We start from the raw sequence: 21844 nt of genomic DNA on the forward strand, positions 1-21844 counted from the left end.
TCTGACAGCGAGGACAGCGATGCCTGAGGAAGCACTGATGAACCGCCAGTGGTGGATCACGACCAGATGGGATGAACGTCTGCCAGCAAGGGGCCTAGGTACGGCCACTTTAGGGGACGGAGAAGGTGCGCAGCACCTCCCAGCCCACTGTGGGGCTGGGGGTGACCCACGTGCTGGGCCTGGGGGTGACCCACACACCAATGCTGGACTTGGCAGGGCTGACCCTTCCTGGGGCTCCTTGCTGGGTCAAGCGCCTTCCTCCTGGTCAAAGACAGACCCATCCTGGAGCAAGCAGCCCAGGTATTTGCCCGTTGCTCATCTCACCGCATCTGGCCCTAATCTATTCCATCTCCCTTTCTTGATTCCTCCCTCCCCCACAGCTCCTGGCTTTTCCCCTTGAAGTGCCATGTGCTCATGGTCCCTCTACAGGGCACCCAGACAGGAGGCTCTGGGCATTTCTTCTGCTCTCATTCGGCTCAACCAGGGTAGCATAAAGACTAGTAGAGTATTCTGGGTTTTTTTTTCCTTATTAGAAAAAAAACCCAAACAAACAATCTCAGCCTACAGGAAAACCAGGTTCCTGAGACCCCCATCCTCCTCCCACCTACCCTAACACCTTTCCCCCTCCCTCTGCATGAGTGATCTGGACCCTCTCAATGAGGGACCACAGGCTCACCCCACCACCTCAGGGAGACACATCCCCAAACGCCACAGCTTTCCGCTGCTGGAAAGCAGGGTCTACCCATTGCCTGCACTTTTTCATGGCAGGGAGGTCCTGGAGTCTGGGAGAACCATGACTTGGGCTGTGCGATGACCACCACCCCAGCCTGTGTCAAAGCACTGCAGCGCAGGCAGAGACAGGATGGGTACCAGCTGCTGTAACAAGCTGTATCGGTGTCTGTTCATCAGTAATAAAAAGGAAAAAAAAAAAGCACTATGATTAAAATTTAAAGAAAGAAACACAGACTGGCTTCCAACTCAAAATGCAAACTCAGAGAGGAAAGCGGTAGATGGGGAATCTAAACAGCAAAACAACGATGTACAAAGAACAAAATGACTAGGAGAGAGAACAAGAATATGGGGAAAACAAAGGAAGAGCAAAAAAGAAGAGAGATGAAATAGGACAGAATAAGAAAGAGTGAAAAAAAAAACAGAAGTGGAAATAAGCAATCAAAAGAAATAGCAAAGGAAAGAGAAAGCAAACAAAAGAAAACACATGGAGAATAAAGGAACAAGAGAGGACAGAGATGGAGCAAACTCACACAGAGAACAAAGAGGGGAATGTAAGGCAGCCCCAGACACAAAAACTAAGACAAGACAGCACTAAAGACAAAGGGAAAGTGGAACAAAAATAGCACCAAAGCAGAAAACGTGAAGGGGTGAAGGTGCCTGTGACATGACAACGGAGCCGAGGGGCAAAGCAGAGCGTGGGGCAGCACGGGAGGGCAACGCCGGGGCAGACGCTGCTCCTGTGCATCCCTGTGGGACGAGGAGGGGGCCCGGGCGGGCAACGGGAGCAGGTCAGGGCAGAGCCCCACGGCTGGGGCCAGAAGGGTCGGTCCCAAACCACCTGCCTCCCCACCACGCCTCCCTCCCCCACCGGGACAACAGTGTCCTTGGCTGTCTGCCCAAAGAAACCCCTCCAAAGGCATAACAGCTCCCCAGGTCCTCTGAGTCATTGTAAAACCCCCAGTGGCAAGAGGCATCCCTCCTTTCTGTCGTAATTCGTCCCTCCCACAGACAGAGCTGTCTCCTTCCCTGCTTTACTCCGGGAACTGTGTGGGGTCCCAGCTGGGCCAGCGGGCACGGAGCAGAGCACGTCCAGCTCAGGGTCCAGGTGGCTCCAACAGACCGACTGCTGGCCAAAGCTGAGCCCAGCTGTGAAGCTGGTGGCACCTCTGGGATAGGCTAAAGGGTAAAATTGCTGCTCAGCTGCTGTGAGAGCAGTGACAAAAGTGTGCGAGAAACAGCCGTGCAGACACCGAGGTCAGTGAAGAAGGAGGGGAAGGAGGTGCTGCAGGCACCAGAGCAGAGATTCCTCTGCAGCCAGTGGAGAAGACCATGGTGAAGCAGGTTGTCCCCCTGAAGCCCATGGAGGAAAACATGATGGAGCAGATACCACACTGCAACCTGTGGGTACCCCCAGGCTGGAGCTGGTGGAGATGCCCTGAAGGAAGCTGCATCCCACGGAGACCCCACACTGGAGCGAGTTTTCTTGCAGGAACCGTGGCCCACAGGAGACCCACGCTGCAGCCGTTCATGAAGGATTTTATCCCATGGGAGGGACCCCACGATGGCGCAGGGGAAGAGTGTGAGGAAGGATCAACATAGGCAAAGTGTTATGGACTGACTGCAGCCCCCCGCTTCCCCACGCACCTGCACCACCTGGGCAGCAGGGAGGAGGTAGAAGAGTCGGGAATGACAGAGTGAAGTTGAGCCTGGCCAAAAAGGGGGTGTTGGGGAGAAGGTGGTTTTAGCTTTGTTCTTGTTTCTCACCATCCCTCTCCAATTTTAATTGCAATAAGTGAAATACTTTTTCCCCCAAGCCAAGTCTGTTTTGCCCATGATGGTAACTGGGGAGTGATCTCCCCGCCCTTCTCTTCACCCATGAGCTTTTTCATCTTAGTTTCTCCCCCCGCCCTGTTGTGGAGGGTGGCTGAGAGAGCAGCTCGGTGGGCACCCAGCAGCCAGCCAAGGTCAAACGCACCACACCTCTCCTTAGCTCAGCATCCCTCGGGAAGCTCCTGCACATGCCAATGACCCACGTGGGAGCTCTGGACCATCCACCACGTGGGGCTGCATCGCTGGGCCAGTTTTCCCAGGATGAGCCTTCGAGCACATTTTCAGCGCTGAGGAGCACTGCGGGAAATAACCCGGCCTCCTCAGGGGGAGCTCGCAAGGCTAAAAGGATCCTCGCGGTAGCTCTTCTGCTCTCAAAATGCCAGAAGTTGTTACCGGTTTAGCGCCGGGTGACAATTCTGCATCTCAGCACAGCAAATCACCTTGTCCCCGCTCTGCTGTTATTTTCCTCCCGGCTGTGATCTCTGAAGAGCACAATAAGAAATTAGTTCCTGCATGGGTTCTTGCCTAACTATGAAATACTTGCCTATAACAATAAAACCTAGAATTACAATAGCCAGGAAAGACATTTGGAGAGCTATTACCCATCACGTCTCAGAGCCACCAGATGGGAATAAAATAAGAAACTCCTCCTCTGGAAAGCTCTCCAGGGTTACACAATCTTTCTTCTTGTTATTTTGCCTTCTGCCAGAGGAACAACACTTGACACAGAGGACCAGGATGGCTGTTCTAGGTGGCGATTCCTGCGTGCCTTCAAAATAAATATCTAACGGTTTAGGGGACCCTGGAGCTACTGCCTGGGTTATTATTTCCCCGCTAAATAGCATTGCCTTGAGCACAACCAGCGTGCAGGTATCTCAGCTCCAAGCCCCATCCAAAGCAACTGGGCCAAGTTCTCAGCTGAGGCTTGCATGAGTAACCCAAACTCACAGTCTTGACCTTTTTTTTTTTTCTCTGCTATAAATTCCTACCTCAGCCCATAGATGAGACCTCCCCGGGGCGAGGAGCCATGGATGGCACCACCTGCTGCACCCAGCAGAGACATCAGCATTAATTCCCCTGGGATGTGACACTTAACTCACTTGCTCTTGACAAGATATCCTGGATAACTGGAGACCTCTGAGCTGGGATTTCAAGCTCGTCATTTCTCTGTGGTATTTTGTTTGAATGTATTGCTCGAAGGATGCTGTCGCTTTGCTCCTAAGCATAAAGGTGCAGATGAGATCCCAGTCCCACCAGCGCCAACTTAGCTGAAAACCTGAATGAGCTGAGCAACTTCACTGGGTTCAGCCTGTTGTGTGGCTCCTGCCTGCAGGAAGATTTAAAGCCATTAATAATTTGAGGAATTTTCTAATTTATAAGGCAGCGGTTCTAGGAATCACCTCCTCCCAACACCCAGGATCAGCCCACTTACAAGACCTTGGCCTTTCAGGAAAAATGCAGGAGAGCTCAGCCCCTCACCTTTCCAGCACTAGGCTGGTGGGGCTGGAAGGGTTTACGTCCCTAAAGCTGGCACAAAGTTTTTCTGATGTTTAAAGGGCCACCTACAGATCACTTCAGTTCGGCAGTGACAGGGAAGGGCCCTTAGTATTTCATCTCAATGTCCTTGGAAATCCAGCTGAGATTTCTAACGGTCATACACACTTTCCCCATTCCCCAGCCCAAAGCGAGATGGCTTCTCATCTGCAAAAGTGTGCTGCGGAGATTTCAAATGTCTAATTTCACACCGCATAGCGGAGCACTTAAATCTGTATCTATTAGCGGTGGATGAGTGCCCAAATTGCTCAGTGATCAAGCCGAGAGGCTTTTCTATTGGGAGTCCACGAGTTAAAGTTTTGACTTCGAAACGGCAGCCGTTCAACTCCATCTGAGGGCTCAGAGGGAACTTTCCGAAAGTTTGGCTCTCGGCCCTGGGCAGCACAAAGGTCCTGCTAAGGGCACGGGAAGAGTAAGAGCGCGCTGTTGACTTCAATCCACTGTAAAGCACATTGGATGGTACCTGGACCTTTCCCTGTAGAAGGTCTTGAGCGTGTAAAATGCACACAAGAAGACCCCAGGTTTTCTTCCATCGAGGTTGCGTCATCCTTTGAGTGGGTGTAAATGGGATAATCCACGATGGATCTACCACGCTCTGCTCAACCAGGCCCAAGGTTGGAGGCCACACTTACCTGGACTCACACTAACAGCCTGCCGTGTCCTCACCTCGGGTGGGAGAGCTGCAGCGGTGCCCATGGTGCCGTGGTGCACCCACAGATACACTTCCCTCCCGCATGCGCACACACCTACCCGAACCTCGCTGCCCTCAAGGGGACACATCACCGGCCAACCTGGCTTTTAGGAGAACACGGATGTAAGAACGTGGGTCTAAGGAGTGCCCCAAGCTTGGCGTTATATTTAGAAACACCCAGCCTGGGTACAGGAACGCAAGCGATCCTTTTTTACCACGAAACGTCTCTTTTCAGCTTCTTGAATGTAACTGCATTATCTTGGTAGAGTGGCAGCCGGCAGGGATGGATGAAACGGGAGGTTAATCTGCATCAGCCATCTCTCTTGATTTCTCCTTCATTTCCATTTCTTTTTAAAATGGAAGCTCCATTAAAACAGCAGCACTTTTCTATTAAATAAGTAACAGAGAAAAATGACTGCCTCTGTATCTCATCAGCAGTGAATCTTTTTAAAATCACTCAAGAGGCAAGGCTCAAATCATATATTTAATAAGAACCACTTCGATATCACTTTTTAAAGCAATTAACATATTATTAGAGATAAGCGCAAGATGCAACATTTAGATCCAGATTTCTAAGACAGATTTCTACGGTTTAGGAGGGTGCTGACCTCGGGTCATCGCCTCGGCAATCATCCCTGCATGTCACAAACCAATGTCAGAACAGCACTTCAGTTACGCGGACACAGCCGATTAAATTCTCGTTTTTTAATCCTGATTTTACTCCTGCTGCTTCTTTTCAGTCAGTTGAAAGCACTCTGTGTACACCGGGGAGAAGGGGCAAACTACCACCACAGGGTTTCTGCGCCACCTGCGGGTCCTGCAGCCAAGCGTTCATTTCCACCGGTCCCTTCCTTTTGAATATTGAGGCGTTTGTTTTCAAACATGTTTGTTTCCATGTTTGTATGGAGCATGAAGGAAAGGCAGCTCTGAACCTTAATATACCAAAGGACCAAAGAGCCCATGACCAACAGGATCCTCATGGCCAGGTCGCCTGAGGGCGTGCTCCCAAGCCGGTGCGTCACCTCCGGCAGCACGAACGCCACCACGCAGCTGGAGACGGTGGGTGCTGCACCCCGCTTCTGCCGGGGGCCGCTGCCTCCCGCGCGGAGCCACACGGCCATCCCAGAGTGACTCTGGCTGACAATCCGGTGCATTAAAACAGAGCAAGTCCCTCCTGCCCGGTAGCTGAAGCACGTCCTGCCAATTACGGTAGCCGAGGTGCAGCCACACATTCATTTCTGCTGCCGGTGATGGGGACACAAACCTCCAGCAGCTGAAGCAGATGGAAGGCTGGAGGCGGTGACACCTTATACCACCACGATTAAATCTGACAAAGCCCATCTGTTGGCGCCCTGAGCACTGGCAGGACTAGAACTGAACTGGGAACTGTGAATTATAGCACAGGCGACATCCAAGGGCTTTTTGGTTGTTTATCCTGAAACATGCAGGCTTTTCCCAACACTGAACAATGTGCGGCTTCCACTGATGACCGACAGCAAACTGATTGCTCAATTAAAGGGCATTTTACCATTTTGACCATTAACTGTGAAGTCTGAAATCCCCCAGACTTTCCTGGAGTCCACTTCATCAGTAAATTGCTTCTCTTAGAAGGCAGCAACAAATGCAAGGGGAAACGTATCATGCATCTAGAGACATTGTGATCATGTTGGTTTTGTAAGTGCTAAAATTTATTACACAAGAGATGATGCAACAGCGAATAAGAGAGCAAAATTCTACATTGACTCCCTACTTTGCAATTCAGGACAACTAAGAGGTTTTACTTCATTAAGGAAGGCAAGGGAAAAAAAAAATCAGAGACAACCCCAATGGATGAGGAAGTCTCGTCAAGCCTAAATGAACAACCAGTCCTATGTGACGCTCATTGCTGTAGAAGGAACAATGAAATATATCGGCTTCTGTTCAATAAATTACTAAAACATCAGTTATAAAGCTGCTGCGTGGCATTGGAAAATTAAACTCATTAAAACATCCAGGTAGCTTCATCCTGATGCAAATGGAAGACAGGCATGAGTGCTCTGCAGCAAACAACTCTGTGCACATCCCGTCTTTGGGAAACATATTTACATGTACATCTCATATATTAATATATTTTAGTGCACCCTAGCCAGAGGGCAACCAGAGAGAGTTTTATTCCGTGAGAAGGACAGGAGATGGGCTGGCTTCTCCTCTCCACCAAGCAAAGCCCGTATCCACCCATTAGTCTGGCATCCATGTAAAGCAACTCTGAGAGACCACATTTCCCTTCTCCAGACATCAGGACCCCAAACCAGTGGTCTCCCATGACAGCTGGGTAGATTTGGTAGGTGTGGGCCAAGAAAAGCCGGTGAGATCTCCCCACCATATTAATAGCCTCAAGTGACTTCAAGGTCAAGAATTTCAGCCAAACTGCCATTTATTGGTCTCTTGCCCTCCCTCTCCCTTCCTCACTTCACCATCGCCCATGAAGGACCGCAGAAACGTGTGCTGTTTGTGGTGGGCCTTGACCACAATCACACACCGACCAGGCAGGACAGGTGCGCTCGAGCCTCCGGAAGAGAACACCACTACAAAGTTACAGAGACTACCATTACTGATATCTTCATTCGGAGCAAGGATGCCTTAAAACCAAACCCTATAGCCTCCATGGGAGGGAAGCCCAGGCGGGACCTTCTCTCGCATTACCAGCTCCCAGCTGTTGCGCACACCAGCGCATCCATCCTCGCTTCTACAAGAAAAGAGCAAAAATAGGGTAAAGGTGGGTCTCCAAGAGGACGGTGCCAGGCCAATGGCCCCACTGGGAAGGCAAGGTGGATCTGCAGCTTCCCAGGCTCCCAAGGGGCAGGAAACATCCCACTAGCCTTACTCCCCATGCGTGAGTCGGACTGACACCCAAAAGGGCTGGCAACTGCCCAAACAGACAGGTGGACGCCCAAGGTCTTTTCCAAAAGGAACCCATTTGGAGTCTCCATGGGAGGGACTGGTGCTGCCCGGGGCTGGCCCGGCCAACAGCTGCCTGTGCACAATGGGAGATCAGTGTGGCTTTTTTCAATAGGATTTTGTTTGATGACATCTGTGATTAAGGGCTGGAAAGATCCATGGGAGCTACCAGAGGGAGCTTTACCTCTCCCAGACTCAAGAAAAGGGCTGCTGGACGCCGCATCTTTCAAACTTAGCTCATTCGGGGCTTGGCAACCTTTTCCTCTCGCAAGCACGTACGTTTTCATGCTTGCCAGGCTGGTACATCCAGGATCTCTCGACTCCGATCACGGGGCAAACCTACCTGGCCCTTTGGGAGAGCTTGGAGTCGTCTGGGAAAGCAACAATTCCCTGCCAGTAAAATGCTCCCAAGTCTGCATGAGCTTATTACAGTCATTCCAGCAGAAATAAGTGGTACCTTTTAGAGTGCTCGCCAGAAGAAAATAGCAGTTCTGACCCAATTTCACACAGTTGGAATCAGCTGTGGGAGACTAATATACAGAAAAGTAAAAAGACACAAATGCCCATTTCCCCCATGTCCTCTCCTAATAACATGAATAAAGCTCTGTTTTGATATTTCGTCCTTTCCGAAGGAGTCCAGTCACATCAGTCCAAGTCAGCCGTGTTTCGAGTCAAACTCCTCTGACTCTTCTACCCTTTACTTGATGAAATTTTTAATTGTCCACCTTTGTCCTGTGCAGCTGCGAAGAATCAGATCGATGCCAGCCATTCCCCTGTTCTCCACTTCCAAGCATCGTCCCGTTCCCTTGTTCAGGATGGCACCGTTCTAAAATTAAAGGATACGGGGAAAATATTACAAAAATTAAAGACCTGGGGTTGCCCATGAAGCAGACCGGGGCCGTGCGCTGCCCGGAGTGCAGCTGTGTCCTCCTGCACGGCTGGGAAGCGCGCAGCACTTAGCTGGGCGGTAATGCGATTCAAACAAAAAATAATCCCTAAAATAATCAACGCGAATTCAATGAGCAACCTTTACCGCTGACAATGCGGATCCCTAACACAGCAGCAGCCCAAGAACATTTGCAATGTTTAAATAGCACGGCTGCACCCCTGCGTTAGGAAGCTGGGACACTGGTGTACGGTGTGTGTTATTTCCTCTCTGCTTTGGCACAGAAGTACCATGTTTTCACCTATTTCCCCACAGATTATCTGTAAGAAACAAAGAAATCCGAAAGTCATCCACAGGGCAGGTTACACGTGCCGCAGGGTACCAGAAAGGGAAACTTCTACTGGAAATCGTCCTGAAATACTGTCCCTGATCCCTCTTAACTTCTCCCCTCTGCCCTAGGACCTGGCACCTGCTGTCACATAGGGCCGTTTCGTCCTCGTCCCCCACTGTCCCATGCCAAAGACGATGTGCCGCAGCCCCCGGGTTGGGAAGCAGAGGGGCAGCACCGATGGCAGACCCCTAACAGACCTGTATGAAATTCCAGCGCTTATGGAGGCTGCTCTTGACCTTCTCGCAATCGAGGAGCTGAGGGAAGCGGCTTTTCACGTTATCCACCAGGCAGCGGGTATCGGGTAGGAGAGTCGTGGTGCCGAGGGCGCCGAGATGAAGGAAGCCCTCCTTGGTGTAGCGAGCCAGCTGGGGGGCAGAGAAAGAGAGGAAAACAACCATCAGTATCTTTGGAGCATCACTAAAAAGCGACAGAGGAAAGGACAAGTTTGCAGAGCCCCAGGAAAAAACCCGTGAGGATGGTGCGCCGAGAAAGTAGAATTGACAAGAGGAAAAAAACCCAAAGTTTCTCCAGCCTTTTTTTCGTGTTGTTTTGGGGTTTTGCAGATGCAGTTGAGGAGCTGGAGCATGGGGAAGGGGCAAGAATAACTCTGAGCCTTAAACCCATCACTCCTCCAGCCTCCTTTGGGCCCGAATGCCCTGCAGCTTGGGGGCAATGGATGATTTCCCCAGGTTTTTGGCTGCATCCAGCTGTCTTGGCCAGTCACGCTGGCCCAGCCTGTGGCTTCTCGCAAGCTTGGCAAGGCAGCCTTGCTTTGGCCTACACACGATGGTGCTCTGCATCTGGCACAGCCCTCCAGCCCGTCCGGCAGCCAAAGGGGGCTGATCTCTAATGGCGCCGTTCCCCAGGGACGCCAGCCCACGTCTCCCTGCGGTTCAGCTCAGAAGCGAAGGCTCGGGATTGCAGCTAACCCCTGCCATACCCCCACATCCCACTGCTGCTCCCAGGGGACCCGCTCGGCTGCCGGGGAGCCGCAGGCTGGGAGTGTCGGGCAGCGCCGATGGCTCTGGGGGACACTGGGCAGGCAGCTGGCACCGAGACAGCACTGAGACGGCACCAAGATGGCACCAAAATGGCACTGAGATGGCACCGAGACAGCCCTGCTGCCGAGGGGCCGCACACAAAGGGCTCCTCCATTTGCAGCAGTTAACAATCCCCCCAAAATACTTCCCTAAACATATCTAAATTCAGGAGTGGAAAGAGACGAATGACAGTGGCCTGCCTTTTATAGTTCAAGGGAAAGATATACACAGCTGCTTATTTAAATTATGAATCAATCTATTATCTAGCAGACAAATAAGGAGTATTCAGCACGTTAATTAACTGAGCATATCTATGACCCAGACGCCTAAAAAGAGACAGTAAATCACACTGGGAGTTTGGGTTATCACAGTTAGAATAATTAAACACTGAAAACGAAGTCAAAACAATGTAACAGGGTCCAACTCCAACTAGTAACCGCAGACCCAGTTAAGGTAATTTTGCTTTCCCCGAGGGATGCTGGCGGTAGGTCCAGGTGTGCTGGATCCTCCGGCTGGTCCCCGTGCCGCTGCCTTCCTTGGGACGGCTGCCTGCCGCGCTTTGCTCCCAGCTGCTGGTGGAGTTACGCTTTTACCCAGTGCATTGTGTATCAAAGCAAGACCTCTGCTCCATTACATCTCCCTGAGGTCCATTTGCCAAAGGCATTCCCTCCCCCCAGGCAGACTCAGCCCCAGCAGCCTGCACCATACAGTCGATGCTGGCGGGGGGCAAAGCTGCCCCATCCCATCCCGTCCCGTCCTGTCCCGTCCCATCCCATCCCGCAGTGCAGGATCCACTCTTCTGCCCCCCAAAACCCTTTCCAAGGTGGTGCAGGACAGTACATGTCTCTCTAGGTTGGCAGCAATTCCCCCTCCAAGCTGCTGGTGGAAAGGAGGGCAGCCTGCAGAGCTTAAAGCCGTAACCATCACCTCCTCCTCTTCCTCCCACCGATTCACCATCTCCCACAGGCACGAGGTGCCCGACAGCAGGACGGATCCCACCCACCACCCAGCTCAGCTCCCGCCGCGCCGGGCTCCCAGCGAGGGAGATGCCCTGTGCTGGAAGAATGACCCCCCAGCATCCCCTGCCCAGCTGAAGGCTCAGATTCACTTGATTTGGTTTTAGCAGTCTGACGTTTTGATGAGCCGAGCCTGGGGCGAGACGGCGCCCTCAGCCCAACAGTGTGTTTTTAACCACGCAACTCATCTGAATTAGTATTTGAGCACCAACGCAGAGGATGAGGCCGCTTGCCTTGCAAAAAGGAACAGGTATACAAAGGAAAAGACAAAAAAAACCCAAGCCCTCTCCGTGACAGACAGAAGAAATCACCCACAAGTCCCAACTGGGCAGTGCAAGTTACCCTCCTTCTCCTGTTTCCGAAATGTTTCCTACCACGTACATAATTAGCGTGTGAGACGCTGTCTTTTTTTTTTACGATGCTTGGCAGCTTGTCTTCAGACAGTTGGCCTGATGCCCACAAGGCAACACGATTTCTGCTCTTCCATGGTATCGCCTAATGCGGTGGGAAAAATAAGTAGAGCAAAAAACACATCTTTCCCCAGGAAGGGAGTGGGGCGGGGGCTGCAGGGAGACAAAACAAGCTGATAAACAAGCTCGGGTATTATGAAAAATGCATTAAGTGCATCTATTAGATGTGTCGTCTACAATGTACAATAGCCAGATAAATAAAGGCCCGAACACGCATCTGGACCTCACACACGGCCTGACGCCTGATCTGCTCTGCCGAGCCCAGCGGAGGCTCAGCCAACAGCCGCCCCAGCCTTCGGGCCGGTCCAACCATCAAACCTGAGAGCCATCATTCCCAAAAAATCCCGTCTAACTGGTGAGTGCAAGCTCCACCGCGCTCCTAAGATATTTATGGATTTTTTTTTTTCTTTTGGGATATTTTGCCTTTGATGCTTTAATTCTTCCTTTGTTGTTTTGCTCCTCTCCGAAGCGAGCTGCCGTGGCAGCCGGGGGTCTCAACCCCAAGGTGACAGCCAGGGAGAAGCACACGGGTAAATGGGAATCCGGCGGTGAAGCACCGATCCTTCTACCGCTGGGTCTTTCTTGAGCGATAGAAAGGAAGAAAATACCAAGCAGAGGCCGACACTCGAGCTGGCCCCACAGGCGGCTGCGGGGAGCGCGGCTGCAGCCTGACCGGCACTTTCCATCTGGATTTGCCCGGCATGAGAAGAGACGGGAAGCCCCTCTGTCTCATCACCACGTAGTGCATTGACCAATGTTCCAAAGAGCAGCTCCAGACAGTGGGCTCGCGTAAGAACCTGAGCCCACCTTAGAAACTAAAGATGCCATACAAATATCAGTAAATCACACGTGCTGTTTTGATTAAGACCTTCCGAGGGGTTGCAGCAATTCACGACCCCGACAACCCAGCATTTCAGGTGCAGCTGGGTGCTTCAATGCGGCCAGCACAGCCCCAGAGGCTGGTACCCAGGTAAAGTGGTTGATGCGAACTTATCCTTCGGCTACGTGTGAAAGTTGAGTGAACAAGATGAAACGGCAAGAGGTTTCCACAAGCACTCATAGGGATGCTCAGCATCAGCGCAAAATACCCGCGGGGTAACACCATTCCTTGGCTCAGGGGAGCACAAGAAGTGCCGGCCGTGAGCAGGAATTCAATAAACTCTTTCTTTGGGCATCCTGTTTGGAAGCCTCAGTGATGCAACTCTGTCAATCCTGCCCCTCCTGCCCAGGAGCGCACCCGATCAACCCGAACACTCTCTGCTCCTTCCCACCCCTCCTCATCCTCACAGCTCAGCCTGGTGAGCTCTTCCCACAGGATCCAGGAAGGCTCTTCCACCAACTGTTTTCCTGTCGGACCACATCGGTTTTCTCCTCTCAAATGTTTCCCTCCTGTTCTCGATTCTTTCAACGCCAAACACTCCAAAAACGTTGTCTATGTCAGCAAGTGCGTCAACAAGGCTGCTCCCTTGGAGATCCCATGGCTGCTTTGCAGTCACCAATGATTTTCTCACGCAGCCATATGGTGCTTAAAGACAATAAAAGTTTGTCTTTTTTTGAAGGAAATTATTTCACTGATGAAGGAGGAGGTTTTGCCAAGCTGCAGTCCAGATATAGCAAGTTAACGACAGCCTACGTCGTACAACCACTTAAATCCAATGATATTTCACGTAACAAAACCATGTTTTCCTGGCTTTGACAAATCCCTGAAGTGATCCGAGTTTAAATTCTGCTCTCTTGCCTCCCCAAAAATCTGTTCTCTGTCCTTCAAAGTCATCTGTCCTACATTTCGTTGCCTGCTAAGCAGGTTTGTCAGCCTCCAGAAAACAGACCAGGCCAGGCGTGAGCTGAAGGATCCGGCCAATCCGGCAGGAAAAGAGATAAACACGGAGGTACCAGGCTGAGGAAACGCCTGAAGGAATTCCCCAGCCTGGCACAGGATGAGAGACAAACCAGAAAGACCAAGAGGAAGGACCAGAGATAAAGAGTTTGAAGATATTAACAAGCAACCCATTTAAAAGTGGTTAATGTTGACGAGGTCTCAAACCACTTAATCAGTGGAAATGGCCCAAAGCCACCTTCCCAGAGAGAAACACGCATTCACACCCCCAGCCTCTTACAAACGCCCTTTGGGGTAAAACTGCCTCTTGCAGAGTCCCCCACCTTCAAGCACCGCTTTTGGGGGGGCTCCTTGGCCCCGGCAGGATCCGCAGCGCCCGGTGCCGGGAGAGCAGAGGGATGCATGGCCACACGCGTGCCCCGAGCATCCCTCGGGCTGATCTCCCGTCAGCAAACTTGCACCACCAATACATCTTCGTTGATTATTGTTTCTGGCTGGCTGCATCCCGGGGATGTGAGAAAGTTAATTAGGCGCCTTAGCACCTGGGAAATAAAAGCCTTGATGACCTTCATTGACTCTATTGGAAAATAATTTAGGATTGTTTAGCTTCCTTTCTGCGCTGAGCAGATCATCAATTAGCAACCATAAGTAAAAGCGTAGAGAATTTTCTTTTTAACACAATTTAATCTGATGTGCTATTTTGTCACCCTCGATACTGCAGCGTCCCGGATGATCTCAGTATTGATGGTTTTGTCCTCAAGTTCTGATGCTTAAATGGGCAAAACATATTTTATCCTATAATTAAATGAAATGCTCTGCTGGGTGAACATTATCTTAAGTTTTATAGTATTATAGTGCTTTCTATCACCTTAATATATCACCATGGTCCTGTCACTCCAATGAGGTATTACTATATTATTAGTATAATACATCATTACGGCAAGGTGTTTTCATGATGTATTGCTTAAAAGATGAAGCCATCAGGAAGAAAAAAAAATCCACGAGCAGGCTCAATATAATTACAGGATAAAAGGATACTTCATCATGAAATCTGATAATGATTTGACCTGGAAGTGAAGGAAAGCAGGGAGAATGGAAAGCTAAAGGGAAAACAAGAGAAAAACCAAAAATGTCCCAATTTCCCCCACTGATAGATGCTGGGACGGAGGTGCTGTGAGCAAAAGCCAAGATCTCACCCACAAGAAGTGAGGTCTTCCACCAAAATCCCAACTTCACCTGGCGTGGCAGGGACCAGGACCCGCGACACCACTGTCCTTGCACCATGAGAATGCCAGCAGGGAGCCTCGACCATACCCTCGCTCGCTGCCGCCGAGGATCCTGCTCCTTCAGTGCGAGGTGTATTTAAACACATGCGTGATGGGCCCCAGAATCGAGAGGAGAAGCTGAGATTTTAGGAGAACACGTGAACACTGAGCACAGGCACCACCGGGTGTGCTTTCGGGTGCTGAACAACTCCAAAAGAATTGCAACTCATGGTGGTTTTTTATATATATATATATATATATATATAAAAACAAGCGAGCTATTTGAACCCAGTGTTTACATTACTTCTAATTATACTCCCAGCAATAAATTACAACATGCAGCCCATTAATTAAACAGTAGTAGCGCGAGTCCAATTTCTTTTGTGCGGTGCCCGTGCTTCTGCAAAAGGCTAATTTCAAAGCTCCTGCACTCACTGATAGCTACTTTCAAAAAGCATTTTCAAGGAGTTTGACTAATTGCATGTATCACAAAACAAAAGAACTGCCAAGAACTGGCTCTCAGCTGGAGAGGGAAGGGACAACGCGGAGGTGGAAGACCAAGAAGAAAGCTCTGCACTGAGCTCACACGCCCGGCGAGCTGACGGGAGCCAGCAGCGCCGCAACATTTGACTTCAGACCATCAGGTAGGAAAAGAAAACATCGTTAAGTTTAATGACAAAAACAGCTGAGGAAAAAAGAAATAGTCTGCTTTTAGCCATTCATCTTAAAGCCCAGGGTTAGCAGACGATGTCAGGCTAATTTGGTTTCTCATACTATAATGCACTTAGAGGTTTACGTTTCCAGCCAGAAAGTCCAAAAGGCAGTTTGTGCCATTTAAGAAAAAAATTGTGTGCATTTAAGCAACAGCTCAGTTATATTTAGCAGTGACTCAATCAGCCACGGTTGACTGATCTTTGTTTAAAGGCAAGGATAAACCAAAGCGAGATTTGTCTCTACCCCGAGGGACTCCTGCGGCCAGTTCCTGGGCTCAGGTGGCTCCTGAATTTTGCAGCTCAGGCTCAGATGGGCTTTGGGATTACTCAGCCCTGGTGAGCCTGGAAAGCCGGGGCTGACCGTGTTGTGAGAACAAGCTCTTCAGGCATTCCCATCGCTTGAACTATGCAGGTTTTTTTGGCTGAAAATGAACCTCCTTGAGCTCGCTGGACTCCCAGATACTCACTAAGGCTGCCACAGCTGCAGCTCTATGTCTCCACTTGCTCCATCTCAACTGTCAACTCATCCTGATGCCAACGAGGCCTGTTTTGCAGGTGGAGAATTAAGAGAGATGTCTTTAAGTCGTATTTGAGGGCTGTGATAGAACAGAGAACTGACAGCCCCGTCTGGCTAGGCCCTGATAATGCTCCAGATTTTCAGCCAGATTTGATGAGCTCATCATTAAGATGTGACATAAAAATTCAGATCTTACCTCAGGAAAGCTACCAGGAATGGGATCGCATGTTCCCAGACCCTAGGGAATGGCTCCAAGATTTTGCTGTGAACTCTAATACGTGCTTCCCACCTGAAAAGCAGCAGTTGGAGCACCCTCCCCCCTCCCAGTAAAGACCTCCTCCCACATCTGGGCGCTGTGAAGGAGCCAGACTGACATTACCTGTACTGTCCAATGGATTAAAGAAACTTCTGTTTTCAAGATCGAGTTTAGGTATCTCTGGTATTCTGGTATTCAGACAGGTATTCAATATTGGGGTATTCAAAAAAAAAAAAGACAAACAAATCCAAGACGTGCTACAACCCATCATCAGAACGCAGCTGGAGACCGAAAACCAGAGCACAGCAGCCTCTGCTTCAACCGGAAAGCTCCGATGCTTGAATTGCAAATCTGCTCAATAAATAAATTACCCTACTGTCCAGTGGGGCACTTTTCTTCCTCTCTCTGCTCTCCTTTCTGATTCCTGGGAGAAATTTTCCCAGGCAGGGTTTTATTATGCAAATACCTGCAAAAGCACTTAACGGGACGGTCTTTATTATGTTTTATTTCACTGTTTTGGTCGCAGCGCTGAGCTTTCTTTTGTAACATTATGAAGGAAGCAGAAGTTTCTCCTCTCCACACCTGCAGGGAGAGGCGGTGACCCCGGAGCAGAGGTGCAGGACAGGCTCACAGAGCTCTTGGGAGCAGGAATTCAACCACTGGTGTTGAGCATTTTTATGTTTTATTTCATACGAGCTCTATTCTGGGTTGAGGGCAAGGTTTGATACAGTAACTTGCCTTTGATGGCCCAGCAAATCTGTCAAACCCTGGCGTGTTTCAGGCGGCCTGGATTTGAGTCTTCACTCGTTGCTGTGTCACCTCCCGTGCTACTGCACCGTGGCGGTTTGCTGTCACGCAGTGATTTCAAGAGGACTTAGGTCCTCGCAAGGCTTTAGACACGCGGCGCTGCCCACCCGGCCGTTCCCAGCCTGAACCCCGTGTCACCTGCCAGCACCGACAGCTCTGGTTTGGGGTCACGGTGTTAAAACAAGCCGTTGGCAGGCAGAGTAAGAGTAAGAAACACCACGATGCCTAAACAGAAAATGATGGAACGACACGCCAGGGCTGCCTTGGTGGGTAAGGGAGGGACACAGCCCACAAAGCACAGCGACAGCAGCGAGAGAGCAGGTCTTCCCCAAAACACACAAAGACAGACTGCCTGGAGAAGAGAAGGCTCCGAGGAGACCTTTGAGCCCCTTCCAGTCCCTAAAGGGGGCCTACAGGAAGGATGGGGAGGGACTCTTCATCAGGGAGTATAATGATAGGACACGGGGTAACGGCCTCAAACTGAAAGCGGGGAGATTTAGATGAGATGTGAGGAAGAAATTCTTGGCTGTGAGGGTGGTGAGGCACTGGAACAGGTTGCCCAGACAAGTTGTCAATGCCCCATCCCTGGAGGGGTTCAAGGCCAGGTTGGACGGGGCTTGAAGGAACCTGGGCTGGTGGGAGGTGTCCCTGCCCAGGGGAGGGGGGGTTGGAACTAGATGGTCTTTAAGGTCCCTTGCCACTCGAACCATTCCGTGATTCTGTGATTTTGTGAAATGTACCTAACTCAGCATCCGGGCACAGCTGGGACGGGGCTGTCTCACCTAACCTCCCCCAGACCAATGGTAAGCTTCCCATGCAAGACCGGTCCTCTTGGCAACGGAGAGCGACAGCGAGGACCTACCCCAGCGTGCGAGGTGCCACGGGTCCCCTCCGGCACCACATATTGCTGTCTTTTTAGAGAACGTGGATGCTGGCTGCAGCCTAGAAACCTGGCGTTCAGACAGCTTTTAGGTAACAGTTTCGCCCCAATTTCTAAAGCAGATCAGTAGATGCAAATCCTTTCAGTGCAAATGATCCAGAGACGGTAACAGGGGAATATTTCTGGGCGCGGCAACGAGCACGGTGTTTTCAACAAAGAGAAAAGAAGAGCAACAGAAGAAATAGCCTCATCACAGAGGAGTTTATCCCTGTTTCCACCCATTGCCGCTGCACACCACGCGAGCCCAGCGACGGCAGAGCCCATCATCCCTGCCTTGGCTAAAATTTCCAATATGGATAGACACATTTACATGGCAAATTCAGACAAAAGCAAGAGGCTGAAGTCAGATACATCCATCAAATCCTGACAATAAACACCCAGAGTCTCACTGGATACAGCTAAAATGCCAGAAGAGCAAAGGCTGCTACTGTGGTTTTAGGGAGCTCAGGCATGATTTTAGTAACAAAAGAAAACCTAAAAATCACATCGTAATTCTTGAAAACCCCATGTGTCGTAAGATGGCCATTCCGCTTCAGACCTCAAAGGAAACTTGTTGTATTTTCTCCTTAAAAATTGTAGGGGACGAGGACATTGTGCTAAGGGATTTGTACGATGAGATGATGATTGCTAGGCATACAGAAAGAAAAACACAAAGGAAACCACGGGATTCAGGCAAAATACTGACGTGAGGATATGGGCTGAGATAAGAGAAAAACAGACAGGAAAAGTTAATGGGGAACTGGGTAAGTTATCTGTGGAGCTGCAGATCCTGAAAGTTCTCCTTAGACTCTGCTGTTGGTTTAACAGATGCCAGCAGCAACAGAGCTAGAGTTGTACCCTGTTTTGTTCCGCATCTACGGCAACTGAACCAGCACTATTCCCGTCCTGCTTTCTTCTTAAAACACACTAAGAGATAAAACTACAGAAGAGGCTGAATTAGTTCATCACCATTAACTTTCAGTATTTGATACATCCACCAATCCTCCAAAAGATACGACATCGAGAGCATATCTTGGAATGACGACTTTCAATCTAGAATAAGCTCAAAATTAGGATAAGAAGCTTTTGATTTGCTCCAACACTTTTGGAGAGCCAAAAGGAGTCCTAGAAAACTAATGCTATGGTAAATCCCAGCCAAGCTGAAATGGCTAATTATCATCCCGCTAAAAAGCACTGTTTGTTTTCTTTACCCGGATGGTAAGTTTTTACTCTGCTGGGTGAAAGAGAAACGTCTTAAAACCCTCTCCTTGTGTACGCTCTGCTCGTTGGCTATTTGCTTTCAGCATCATTATTTACCCTCATCTGGAAGATTTTTTCAAATTATGCTTTCGCTCGCAGCTCTGGCGTGATTACGGTAATCCAGAAAATGGCTACTCTTAAGAGTAGCTGGGAAAGTGCACCTTTATATCCAAGGTATTTTTAACAAGAAGCTGGGCCTTATCTATTTGAGTGAAGCCAACAGGTAAGTCGCACATCCGTACTCCATCCTCCATCCATCCGGGCTCTGCCGGTACCGCACAGTAACTCCTCACCTGCGGTCCCCAGCCGTGGCACGGGTACAATATTGCTGTGTGGTTCTCCTGCGGGCCCTGGTCAAGGCAGACGTCTTTCGCCTTGTTGTTTCGAAGCTGTAAGAAATCAGAAGCACGGAGTTATATGGCCCCGTCTCTTTGGAGATAAGCAATGAAGTGACGCGCAGCCATTTCTCTAGCCTCTCCCTTGCTATAGGAAGAATAGACGGTGCTACATCACTGGGAGTCACCAGGCAGAGAGAGGTTTAGTGCACCGTATGTTTTCTTTGAATACAGGGCTTAATGATGACCGCTTTTATGTAATAATCACCATTCAATGGAGCCAACTCCCTTGAACACAGTTTTCTTTGTATCTGGTCATGTGTGGTGGTAACAAACGTATTTTTAGACGGCCGCCAGCGTGTTGCCAGGGGCCTGAAATCAATGCACAACCCCTTGTATTTAAGCGAAATCTCAACGCGCTCAACAAGGCAGGGGAAAAATGTCCGGCTAGCGCAAGGAGCCCCTTCGAATCACTGTGGGGATGACGCAGGAGATGCAGAGATGGCAAACCAGCCGTCAGGGACTGAAGGACACGGTTCGGAGGAGCGTGGAAGTGCTGGGGTCATTCTACAAAGCCAAACGGCCACCTCTCGGCAGGCTCCCCGTGTAGGGCAACTGCAAGAATGCTTTTGCAAATACTGCTTTTTGGGAGGTTTATCTTGAAGGCATTAAGTAACTTTGATAATAAATCTTTCTTAAAATGAATGCCCATCTGGGGCGCTCGGGCTGTGCTTCAAGAAGCCTTCTCAAACTGCCACTGTTCCATGAGACCTATTGCAACGGAGTATTATCAGTTCCCATAAATGCCGGCTTTTATATTCCCAGTATGGTCTCAAAGCCAGCAGAGATTGAATTAAGTCTCCTTACTTTATCTCGTCCTTAAGCTGTTGTGACAACGCACTGTATCCTACGGAGAGACCTCGTAAGGAACGGGGCTGAGTTTAAGTCAAAGGGTTTTATAAAACGACTACGTATTAAAAATATACATACAGCTGCTCAATCCATGGAGTCAACGGGTAATACAGATAATTTTCTGTCAATTCAGTAAATGAGGTATTAAAATATGTTACTGTATCTGGTCTCCAAGATCAGGAATAAATCCCAAAATAGGGTTTCAGAAGAAACTGTGAACAGATTTATACAAATTTATATAATTATACACAAATAGTAGGTTTTGACTCACATTCCTTTCCTTTGAGGCTATTTCTAATCAGAGACTCACCAGCTGTAAAAATTACCAGTCTGATCTAAGGGACTGCTCAGCTTTAATTACCTCGCCATAAGCGATGGTGTTGTTGTATCTTCTCATTTCCGGATAAACGTGGTCCAGGTACCACTGGAAATTTTTACACTTCAAGCTCTTCCTCAGCGCTTTTCTCTCAGAAACATCCCCGATGTCTATACCCGGGTTCTGAAAAATAAAGACACAGCATGTCACTGAACGGATAATCTTAAAAAAATAAAATAAAATATAAAAAGAGCACATTTCGCTGATGTTTGATGCCGTTTCCAAGCTGCCTGGAAACTGCCAACAGCTCAGTAACTCCTGAGGCCATGCCAGGGAATTTTAGCATGTGTGTCCAAGCTGAAATCATCCTCACAGAAGCCAGAAGAAGACTTGGGTTTCACAGCCACAGCGAGGAGGAGACGCGTACTCCTAGGGTTTGAAGGCATCCTTGCCATGGCCACCGGACTGATGCGCGACACGGTTTGGTTCTGGGAAGTAATTCAGAAAAGGGAACCCCAACGGAGAAGAAAAGGTTTTGGAGGAAATATGAGCAGTGTAGTGTAACAGAGGTGAATCTTCTCACAGATACCCCGGCCTTTGGATCCACCTGAGAAAGACTCAATCTGTCAACAGCCACAACGACAAAGTATTTTTAAAAGATCTCTCCTCCTGTTTAGAGACTGACATAGAGGACTTCCAGAGGGGCTTAACAGTAAATAGACATCAGGATTTACAAGATGTCCTGGAAATGCAAACCCCTGTCCGTGCGCTGAGCTCCAAAACCCTTTCCCTGACACACCAAAGGCGTGCGACGCAGAGGACAGCACCGTTAAAAGGTATCAAATAAGGGCGGGGGGGAAGAAAAGAAGGAAAAGGACAAAGGTTTAAGATTCAGATATAATAGAGGCTAAGAATAAAGGGAAAGAATTACAGCAGAAGAGAAGTTGAGGCTGAACCTCAGAAAAACCTCTTGACAATTTGGACAATTACACGGTGAAACAGTCTCCCTGGAGACACAGAGGAACCCCACGGCTCCAGCCGATGTCAAAGCAGACAAAGCCACGACATCTGTCCCCAGAGGAAAACCTTACGGGAGCAGGGGCTGAAGGGAGCCGCCCCCCTTTCACCTTTTCTTCCATTGCAGAATTTGGGGAACTAAT

The 21844-nt window shown here is 49.6% G+C and overlaps 1 protein-coding gene across 1 annotated transcript in view; it reads right to left on the minus strand.

Annotated features, from left to right (window-relative positions):
• Positions 1–6473: 6473 nt before the first annotated feature.
• Positions 6474–21844, minus strand: part of GALNT17 (polypeptide N-acetylgalactosaminyltransferase 17) — a 219033-nt gene continuing 203662 nt past the window's right edge. Inside the window, exons 8-11 of the mRNA XM_063341566.1 lie at positions 20730–20867; positions 19415–19510; positions 9219–9386; positions 6474–8570 (exon numbers count right to left, since the gene is read on the minus strand). Of these exons, the coding sequence (XP_063197636.1) occupies positions 8442–8570; positions 9219–9386; positions 19415–19510; positions 20730–20867 (531 nt within the window). The 3' untranslated portion in view covers positions 6474–8441. The remainder of the gene's footprint in view (positions 8571–9218; positions 9387–19414; positions 19511–20729; positions 20868–21844) is intronic.

Source organism: Chroicocephalus ridibundus, chromosome 7 (assembly GCF_963924245.1).
Source record: "Chroicocephalus ridibundus chromosome 7, bChrRid1.1, whole genome shotgun sequence".
NCBI lineage: Eukaryota > Metazoa > Chordata > Aves > Charadriiformes > Laridae > Chroicocephalus > Chroicocephalus ridibundus.